General features: G+C 38.9%; 1 protein-coding gene across 3 annotated transcripts; it reads right to left on the reverse strand.

The window, feature by feature from the left end:
• Window positions 1-110: 110 nt before the first annotated feature.
• LOC306770902 (xin actin-binding repeat-containing protein 1) lies at window positions 111-10,156 on the reverse strand. 3 transcript variants are annotated; one of them, XR_013771749.1, is made up of 7 exons: window positions 10,037-10,156; window positions 9,232-9,377; window positions 8,494-8,541; window positions 3,470-8,069; window positions 3,013-3,143; window positions 834-1,017; window positions 111-718 (listed from the first exon to the last, which is right to left on the reverse strand). XR_013771749.1 is itself a non-coding variant. In XM_079259922.1 (5 exons), the coding sequence occupies exons 4-5, from the start codon at window positions 8,067-8,069 to the stop codon at window positions 3,124-3,126; spliced, it is 4,620 nt and encodes a 1,539-aa protein (XP_079116048.1). In that variant the 5' UTR covers window positions 8,494-8,541; window positions 9,232-9,377; window positions 10,037-10,156; the 3' UTR covers window positions 2,998-3,123. The 3 variants fall into 3 exon arrangements, 2 of the variants coding, with proteins under 2 accessions (XP_079116048.1, XP_079116047.1); XM_079259922.1 differs by lacking the exons at window positions 111-718; window positions 834-1,017 and having other exon boundaries at window positions 2,998-3,143; XM_079259921.1 differs by lacking the exons at window positions 111-718; window positions 834-1,017; window positions 3,013-3,143 and having other exon boundaries at window positions 3,195-8,069.
• Window positions 10,157-10,697: the final 541 nt, after the last annotated feature.

A 10,697-nucleotide genomic window follows, 5' to 3' on the forward strand; every position in this document is an offset into this window, starting at 1 on the left:
CTGAATCTTAGCAGGAAAAAGAATAAGACAATAATGTTACAAAAGTTTGGAGTTAAACAAATGAAGGGAAGTAGAGAGTTTATTGTTTTCTTGTTTCTCTTTGTACAATCCTCTTTTTTCTAGTCAATTAAATTACATAAAATATTTCTCAGGGAAAGTTTCAAACATGAAGAAAATCCATATAATGTCAGTGACTTGATCCATTGTACATTAATTTAAATGTCTGATCCAACAAATTTATGATATGAATAATAAAATAAAGAATAAAAATAAAAAAATCAAGGGAAGCAAAGGCTCTTCTCGGAAGAGCAAATTTGTTCACCGCAACAAGGCAGCCAGACCATCATTCTGCTGTCAGAATGCTGGACAGGACAGGTTAAAAAAAAGTCTGATTCCTCTTGACTATGCAGTTCAAATCACATTTACAACCACTTTTTCAATTTGACTTTGTATCCAATTATTGTACAAAGTCTTTACAACAATTTTATTGCTAGAATTGTAAACCATTAAAACACATTGAGATTTTATTAAACTTAGTGATTGATCTGCAGTCATTACGTTGCCTACATGGTTTCCAAGCTTTCAAACATAGTTGCAATCTAGTAGTATTTACATTTATTACCAGCTAGTACATGAACACAATGTACAGGTTGGACAGTGCTGACAGTTTTATGGTGCCTTGAACACAGCTTCATGGTCTGTTTTGTCACCAGATAACCTAAGGATACAATCACAGAACAAGTTTTTAAAAGTTCATGATGCCAAAATGGTTAACCATAAATTTGACAACAAATACTGACAGTAATCATTTAGCATTACTTGATGCTACTTACGTTTATTTTGTATGTTTAGGCATCGGATTCATCATTCACCTTACTGGCTGTATTCCTCAAAAGCCATCTGTTCTTGTGTTGAGTGAATCCAAAGCCCTCATCATAATTCCCCTTTTGTTTGAACAGTTGTTGGTAGTGAAATATGCAGTAGAACTCACCATTCAGAGGTGCATAATTGTACATGCTACAAAGACACAAATATTTCATATCAGTTAAATAATCCCCCAATTTTTCAGGTCAGAAACTGAATATCTACATATATATATATATATATATATATATATATATATATATATATATATATGAACTGAGCACATCTCATGGCTTGTTTGTTGAAACTGATGAGAGAAAAATGAGACTGAGCTTAGCTAAAACCAAAAAATATATATTTTCACAACAACCGTTCATTGTATATACATATATATATATATATATATATATATATATATATATATATATATATATATATATATATATATATATATATATATATATATGTATATGTATAAATTGTATACTTTCAAGCTTCACAGGTTTTGTACATTAAGAAGAGCCGTTATGTTGAACATTAATTTTTTTGCCCTGAGTGGTGTAAGCAACGTCAGTTTTTTGTTGTCACAAGGCAGAGATACCAGAGAAATTCTTTTTTAACAGGCATGTATGGATGTCTGAGTGGGGACGCTTCTGTTACTTTGTTGCTGATCGAATAGGATGGAACTGAGACAACAAGATCAATAACTGAGCTTCTTTCAGAAAGGTGAAGATAGAAGCTGTAGGGGAGTCAAAATCAGGTCCTTAAGGGCCGGTATCCTGCAGGTTTTTGTTGTTTTGTTGCTCCAACACAACTAATTCAAATCAAATGGATCCAACAGCTTGTTGTCAAGTTCTCACAGTGATCCATTAAGTTCAGTTAGTGTTGTAGCAGGGAAACAACAGAAACCTGCAGGATACAGGCCCTCAAGGACCAGAGCATAATACCTGTGCTCTAGATTAGGGATCCCCAACTCTGGTCCTAAGGGTCCACTGTCCTGCAGACTTTTTTCTCTACTTCAATACACCTGCCTCATAAAAGGCTCAATAGCAGACTTATGCAGAGCTTGTCCGAGATCCATTTAATTTGATTCAGGTGTTGCAGCAGGGAAACATCTAATACCAGGTGGATAGTGGGCTTTGAGGATCAGGCTTGGGGATCGCTGCTCAATGAGTTGTTAAAGAATCTGGTTTCTTTGGTTACGTCAAGTCTGGGTACTATACCTATAGAAAAAGGTTTGAAGTTGGTTTTATAGGCATGAAGAGCAACTTGCATGGGAAAAAACAAACAAACTTGTAAATTAACTATTAACAGGTGTTTTAAATTCTAAAGGTTTTCAGAGTTTAAGGGTCAGACAGCCATTTGTGATGGGCCATCAGTACTCTCTTAAGGTGATTTATATATAAAACTGTGATATTACCACGCAAAAAACCCAGCTTCTGCTAGTAACTAATGGCACTTTTCACCTGTCAGCAACAACAATTCTTCTCACAGACGGTTGATGGGAGACAGGATTGGTGCCACTGCTTTCCTGCATGATCTGCTGTATGCTGGGGCTTGGTAAGTTTTCTTTGTTTTGATATTGTACTAATATTTCATTGTGTTTTAATTGTTGTAAGTCTTGTTTAATGTATTTTCCTAAGTAGGCCCACGCCCCCAACATTTGTCTTACTGTTACCATGATGGTCAGGCTGTGCTGAAATCCTTATCTGCCTATAATCTGTTCATGGTTTAACCTTCTAAAGCATTAATTATCAAAAAATTAATGCCACATTTTTTGTGTACAATATTTTACTTCTACACACATGTACAGATACACTTCATCTGTTTTAATACTTCTCATTTTAGTTTAATTAAATATATATTCTCTAAAGAATAGAACTATTCTATAAAAATAGACTAGTATTTTCTTTTCCATTTTAGCACAATATATATATATATATATATATATATATATATATATATATATATATATATATATATATATATATATATATATATATATATATATATATATATCAGAGAAATAGCACAGTAAATGATCTATTTTGGCAAAGACAGAAATGGAAATAAATCATGAAAAAAATCAGATAGTTAGAATCACTTATTATTTCTGGTGATTTTATGTAGACATTTCTAATATCCCACCTTAATGTTTTTTTGCACACTTTACAGCAGAAGCAAGCTTTGTGAAAAATGTATTTGTCTGCTCCAGTTTTTTCCATCCGATAAACTGGCTTCAGACAGGCTGAGCACATCTCATGGCTTGTTTGTTGAAACTGATGAGAGAAAAATGAGACTGAGCTTAACTAAAACCAAAAAATATATATTTTCACAACAACCGTTCATTACAAATGCATAGAAAAGAATGAATGACATGTAAATGAACTTCGTGGGACAAATAAAACACAACTCCAACAAAAACAACTATATCAAAATAATAATGACAATAAAAAAAAACTATTGAAAATCTAAAACTTTACTTATAAATGAGCAAACTTAAACAGCTAATGCAAATGATTTATCAGCAAATAAAATTATGACATTGCAAATATTAATACACAGTCAGCATTTATCTACTTTGGATGATAGGTATCCATCTGACCTCCTGGCAGCTGAATCCCTGGATAAGCTGTGACCTGATATGTTGACGGACTGAATACGGCCTGACTCGCTGTTGTCATGGTTTCTGGCTGAGCATCCACATGAGTGGAGGTTTTGGAGGAGTAAAACTGATTTCCAAAGTTATCAGTCCTCTCATAATTTTCCGTAATTGTTTTTGTCTCAGCGATACTGTTCCCCTCACTGTCAGTTTGCACTTCCAGCACGCTGAGCTCTCGGTTACAGTTCAGCGGGCTCTTACTGGTTTGTTTATGCCTTCCTCTTCCGGAGCCTGTTTTTCTGTTCTGAGCTGGACTGTTGCATGTCAGCGTCTTTGTTGTCCGAAACTTCGCCTCCAGTTTCGGACTCTGCTGACACGCTGGGCAGATTGATGTTTCCGTAGGTAGGGCTGCAGTTTGATCTGTTTTTCTCGCTGCTGATTGAATGGAAATGAAAGCCGGTGAGGATGGCGGACTTGGCTGCTGTTTTGCATGAAGCACTTCGATGCCTGCGCCTTGCACAGCTTTTGCAGTTGTGTTTATTTGCTTGGTCTGCTTGGTACTTATTCTGTTAACATTCCCATTTGATGATGACCCTTTCACAGCCCCCAAGGACTCTTTGAACAGACATGATAAACCTGCAATATCCGAGTCAGATTTCAGCGTAGACACAGAATAAAGGGCCTTCTTAATCGCTTCCTCTATATCCATCAGTCTAGCTAATGTCTGCTCTTTAAGATTAATTATTTCCTCACTAGCTCGCTCAAGATCTCCATAAACATGTGCCATTGAAGGACTGTTTTCAGCTCTGTCTCTTGGCAATAACTTGCTTTTCTCTTTGTTTTTGGCTCTATTTTTCTTTGGTTTCTTTTTCTCAGGGATCACAACCCAGTCAGGGACGTCCTCAAAAACCTTCCTCAGAGACTTGACATCTACTTCACTCGTTTCCTGCTCGATTTCTTCAACTCGACTGAGTATGCTCTGGAGTTGCTCCTGCTTTCGCAGGTTATCGAAAATTTCCATGGCCGCCGTAATGTTTCCTCTCATGATCTCGTCCATGTGGACCGAAAGTCGCTGTCGGCGCTCGTCCTCTGTTTCTGTCCGAACTTTCTTTTCCCTCATTTCAACTTTGCTTTCTTGCTTCATGATGTTTTCAGTCTCGTTTTTGGCATCCACAGTTATTCCGCAGGTGTTAAATGACGCATCAGCGATGTTTTGTTCTGATTTTGGATCCACTTTTGCAAAAACAGCCCTGGTGTTGTCTTCAGGTAAATGTAGCGGGTTGATGTCACTTGTCTGAGCAAGTTTTACTCTTTTTGGCTTTGCTGGGGCCATTTTCTTTGCAGTTGCCTTTTTACCTCCAAATTTCTGGCAGGCTTTGTGGAAATCCACAGGACTTTCATCTGTTTCACCCACGTTGTCTCTTCCTTGTGCATTCTGGGGTGTTTTCTCTTCTTGTGCAGCACTTATCTCCTGTTGTCCTGTAATCGTGCTTCTGTCTTTTTGACAACTTTCTAAGGAGGCTTCCGCTTCCTTCAACATCTGCTTTTCTTCATCCAAAGGCTGATTTCTTTGTTGATGCACTGGCAGGTGTTGCCTATATTCATCTATGTATGAATCTGATGTTTCTGGTGATGACTGAGGAACCTGAGTTGTTTCTTTGGTTCTCGTAGTTTTTAGTTGGGTTGCATTTAAATTCTTTCTAATGTGTGGAGGATTTCTCTGTGCTTGTTGATTGCTCTCCTTATCCTCCTGTTTTACCATCAAATGTTTCGGCTTAGCTGGAATGGCTGGTTTTGGACCTCTCTGTCTTTTGCTTTTCTTTGAAATGGCACCTATATTTTCTGAAGTCACTTCTTGCCTTTGTGATCCTTGAGTTGATTCAGATTCAGCCACTTGACAAGACTCCTCAGTGTTTGGCTTTTGTGCACAAATTGCATCCACATTTTGTGATCTTTCTCGATGAGATTTGTTAGAGTTTCTGTAAAGCATAGCTGCTTTAAAATCTCCTTGTGTGACATTAATATTGGATCTTTCCAAAGACTTCAACGCTGCTTGAACAGAACCCTGTAAAACAACGTCCTCACCCTCTTCTTGTCCAGGTGTTACATCTGAACTGTGTGCAGACACCGAGGAAGTTTGAATATTTTGTTCTTGGACAAACTCTGTGCAGTCTCCACCCTCTTTACTACAAGTGTCTGCAGTTTGCATTTTCTCAGAATTGCTGTCTTTGTGGTGTGCCTCTGCATGGTCACATTTCTGTCCCAAAGGAACATCTGAGGCTGAAGAGAACTTGTTCCACTTCAACTCTGAGGATGATTCTGCAGTTTGGTCCAACTTTTCTTGAGGTAACACTGCTTTGGTTCTTGAATGTGTTACATTACCTGCTTTGACTGAGACAATGGATTTGTCAGATGATTCTTGAGGAAGGGTTTTTTGCTTCTCTTGTAATGAAAGACAAAATGATTTGGCCTCCATTGTGGTCTGTTGGAGGTTATGGATTACAGTTTGAACGTCAGAAATCTCATTTGTTTTATCCACAACCTCTTCTAGCTCAGCCTGGTGGAGCTTTTTATCTTCTGCTTCAACATGTTGGAAGTTACATACCCCTACTGCTTGGCCTCCACACTCTGTGGCACTATCTTTTACCTGCTGAGGGGAGAATGCATCAGTATTACATTCTGTAGAAGGCTGGCCTTTTCGATGGGACACGTGGGGAATCTTGGCAGAATGGACACAACTTTCCTGGATATGACTTTTGTCTCCAGAGAACATGTTTTTCAGTCTCTTTACATCCACTGGGACCCACTCTGTGTTGACTTCTCCATTAGGATCTCCTTTCTGTTCATGAGCACACTCAGCCTCTGTTTGCTTTTGAGGAAGTTCAGGTGTTTGAACTGTTGGCTCAGCATGAAGTGTTTTTAAATACTCCAAGTCACCCTTTTCGATACAATTCTTGAACAGTTTTACATTCCCTTTCATTTCAGGCCTCACAAGAAGGTGGGTTTGGTCTTGAGAAGCTTCATCAGGGTTGCTTTTGGTTCTCATGCCAGCATCTTCTGACTCAGCTTGGCCATACTCCACAACTTGTGGAGGGCTGTAACTCTTCACATCTTTCTTGTCGAAATACTTGTAGAGGGAGTAAACAATGACATCAGCACAGTTGTTTGAATCTTCTTGAATGATAACTCCTTTTCTGAGAGAATTATCTTGATTTAGAATATCCTCAACAAGCTGTGCCACATTGGCAGTTTTGAACTCACTGTCTTTGTTTGTATTGAAGTGATGCTGTTGAACCGGCACATCCACCACCATGGCTTCCATAGACTCTTTACTATCCTCCTTTAAATAAGTGATCTGAGGTTTTAGGTTTGACCGCGGTAGAAGCTGGAGTATGAAGTTTTGTGCACCACCTTCAGCCACCTCATCAAATCTTATCTCAGGCCCGCTCCCTGACAGCACGAATTTGGCCCTTTTGGCGATCATCGTCTCATTCACCTCAATGATTGCCCCAGCTGAATGTATAACGTTAACACAGTAAAGGAAATTCAAAGTTTCCTTGATATTTTCCACCAGCGTTTCAATGTCATCCTTGTTCTGATGCCTGATCTTGTCAAATGGCATTGACTCAAAAAGATGGGTTCTGTTCTTTACATTAGCAGTCAGATGGTCTTCTACTTCACTGGAGGTTTTTGATGTACACCCACGGGAATGCTCTTTTTCCATGTTTGCTGAAATGAAAGGGTTGTTTTTGAAAAGAGCTGCGCTTGTTTTTATCATGTCACTGTGTTTTTCTGAATCAGAAAAGCTTTCAGATTCCTCCTCAAAGAGTATTTTGTGAGCAGACGCCTCCTCGCGACCAGCTAAGTCATGTTTAGTACTTTGACCAACAGCGGTAATGCAAGGCATCTGAGGTGGTTTTTCCAATTCAATGCAGCCTCTTTTGCTTGGATTCTCTCTGTAAGACACTTCACATGGTTTACCTTCTGCTTTGACTGCTTTTGTTTCATCTCCAGACTTTTTCTGATCTGGTGTAGACTGATTCTCAAATATCCTTCTGGTAGCCTGAACATCTATTCTTATCATCTCATCCTCACACTCTCTGTTAAGATCTAGTCTTAAATCAACACCTTTATTATCCTCTAAGATCCCTTTGTCCATCTCTGTGTGAGGCTCTGCTCTTGATGTCTCAGAAACAGCTGATGTTTTACTGATATCCCATCTTTCTACTGCTCCCTTTGCCAGATGGATCTTGGGGTTGAAAGGAGGGACTTTGTTGCTGAGACCACAGTTCTCAAATATCAAGCGTCTTGAAAGGACCTCTCCCTCATATCCAGTTTCACCAGCTGTCACACTTTCTGAGCTCAAAACCTCAGCAAACTCCTCATCCACAACATCATCCAGCATCTTCAGCTCTGGGTGAGTGTGCTTCAGAAGCCGCCTCAGCTCACATTTCTGCCGTTGCTGATATAGCGTTTCTTTGGAAAGTTGGGGTGGTGTTGACTGCTGAGAATGTGCCCCTGAGACGTCTTTCAGTCCTGGTTGATGACTTTCTGAGGGAAGTGGAGGGAGGTCATCTTTCCTTTGTTGGGAGTCTTCTGCCATCTTAGAAGAACAAAGTAATGCTCTTAATATTTCATCCATTTTGTCAGTAGTTATCTATCCACCGTACACCATGCTCCAGGATGGCCAGAGTACTTACAGGAATGGGGCCAGTGTTTCACCCTCTGACTCATGCCGGCTGATTTGCTTTCCACATGCCAGGTTAAGTGAGTTAGCTACACTCCAATACAACCATCAACTGCAAATGTGGCCACAAACATGTTTGTGTGGAGCCAGAGACAATTAATATTTGTTTAGTTGTTTCAAAGCTACTCTCAGGTGAATGCTTTATTTTTGTTTTTGAGTTATATGGAACATGACACTATGGCAAAGGTTTGTGTTGTTGTGAAAATGCATTTCAAGCCTGCATAACACATTCGCAAAAACCACATCATCATGCAAACCATCTAGTGGCATGCTGCTTTACCTTTGTGAGTTTTAGTCTTTTTCCAGATTCACGTGACTGATCTGGCCCCTGGATGGAAATAACAATGAATTCATATCAAGTTATGGTTACACAGACAGTTTTATTTCCTGATTTCTTTTTATAAGGACTGTTTACATTTGTCATTTCTAATTATATGTGAGGTTTCAATACATTTGTTTGTTTTTTTGTTTGTTCATTCATTTATTATTCAAATTTATGGTTGCAGGGAAGCTGTAGCCTATCCCAGCACTTAGCAGGCGAGAGGCAAGGTGCACCCTGGACAGGTCGCCAGTCCATTGCAGGACAAACACAGAAGGACAAACAACCATTTACGCTTACTTTCACACCTAGGATTTAGAGTTATAGGGTTTTGATTATATGTAAATTCATTTATTCCGTTTCTGTTTTTGTTCATCAATTTACAGCATTTTATGGATATAGGATTGTACCAATAACTGTAAAATGTGAGCTTGCGATATCTGAAACATTTAGCAGTTTCCATGTCAACATAGTATGTTTGCTTTGTATTTAAACTGCTTTTTATGCCCAACACTTGTCTACCTTGAATTAAACTATAGCATCTTTTAAATAATTCTCCCCTTTTTGAGAAACAAGATGCATTCGGCGTTATAAATGAACATAAATATTATTCCAATAGTAATTAAAAGATAATCTTTCATGAGCCTTTATGTCTGACCTGAAAAAGGAACAGTGTGTAACAGGAAGAGAGATTTTTACCGGCTTGTAAACACTGCGTGTCGATTCCTGGTTTGTCACTTTAGACAAATAGAGTGCAGATATGGCTTTGACAGAGATAGACAGGGTCTCCTTGGTTTGGAGGAAGGAGTTCTCTCTGAAGTCAGCGATCGACCTTCTCTTGTCCTCTGCCGAGACACCACACAAACAATTTTGCAAGGATCAAGATGCACATTGAACTATGGTGTAAGTTTTATTTAGGGCTGTAGCTGATCCATGTTGATTATTTCGAAATGAGGGCTGTAATCAGCTGAGAAATAATACAACCAATACAGGCGACTTAAACTGTATGTTCATGTCTATGTCAACAAACTATTAATGAGCACCAGTGTGGGTTCCCAGTAAAAGCATTTCCTGAGGTAATATGCAACAGCTGTCATGTGGTTGGGTTATAAATGTACTCTTGTGGTAGAGCAGGAAAGATACCTGACTCCACTGACACACATGCTGTATTTAAAGGACAAGAGAGTCGCTGCAGCTACAGTTGACTAAGGCAGAACTGCAACATAAACAAGAGACGCATCGCAAAATTGTTTATGGAGAAACAGTAGCAAATCAGTGGAAGTAGCTGCTATCTTTTAGGTAAACAAACACCTTTACGTTCTTTAATTTTGACAGAATGATCACATTGATGGATATAATCCAGGAGTGTTAACACTACAGATCTAAATACTATGTAATAAATTGCCACAGTTTTTTGCATTTTAATCTTTGTTTGTTTTAAGTACTAGTCAGTTTTTCAAGAACATGTATATTCTCTGCAGTCAGAACACTGAGCTTTACTTACAGAAAATGAATAATTCCCTGTTCCTTCCTCTTAGCTGCTTCAGATCTGTGTGAAATGAGACTTATTTCCTGTTTGTTTGAGTCCTGTAGCGAAGCCTGTGCCTCTCCTGTTTGCTCCCTCTTTCTGTGTCATCCCTGCACCAGAGACAGCTGACCCCTTCACCCCCCCCCCCCCCCATTCCAGCTCTTATTCAGGACTTGAGGCCTGGCAGCTATTTTTGTCCCACTCGAAAGTGGCCTGAGTGCCTACACCAGTCTGAGTCAATCACAGCTCTTTGCACAGTCACCGTACAAACTGTTTCATTTGATTGTGTTTTATTTCATCTGACTGTTGAATGTCTTGTGCACATTTCACAACTGAATCCTGTTTGAGAAGTTGATCCCATTTGCAGTTTCTTTATTACCTGAGCCTTTGTCTGCAGTGCAGTATTTCTTGGCCTTATCAACTGGATTTTGACCCGAGTGTGCAGATGATGCATCCATTTATATTCATAATGATTGCTTGCAGTTTATCTCTTGGATTTTTGTTATTTGCTTTTAGTGGCAATGAAATTTCCATTTGCAAACTATAAAATGCATTGATCAAAGATCCGTTCATCACAGAGCAGACTTTGATAACTGGTGATGCATGAAGAGGGAAACACTGTGTGTAACTCACCAGC

This window comes from Telmatherina bonti (assembly GCF_933228915.1).
Source record: "Telmatherina bonti genome assembly, chromosome: 20".
Taxonomy (NCBI): Eukaryota; Metazoa; Chordata; class Actinopteri; order Atheriniformes; family Telmatherinidae; genus Telmatherina; species Telmatherina bonti.

Excerpts from the sequence above, each read along its gene's own strand:
- LOC306770902 (XM_079259921.1), bottom strand. The coding sequence starts at position 8,069 with ATGGCAGAAGACTCCCAACAAAGGAAAGATGACCTCCCTCCACTTCCC.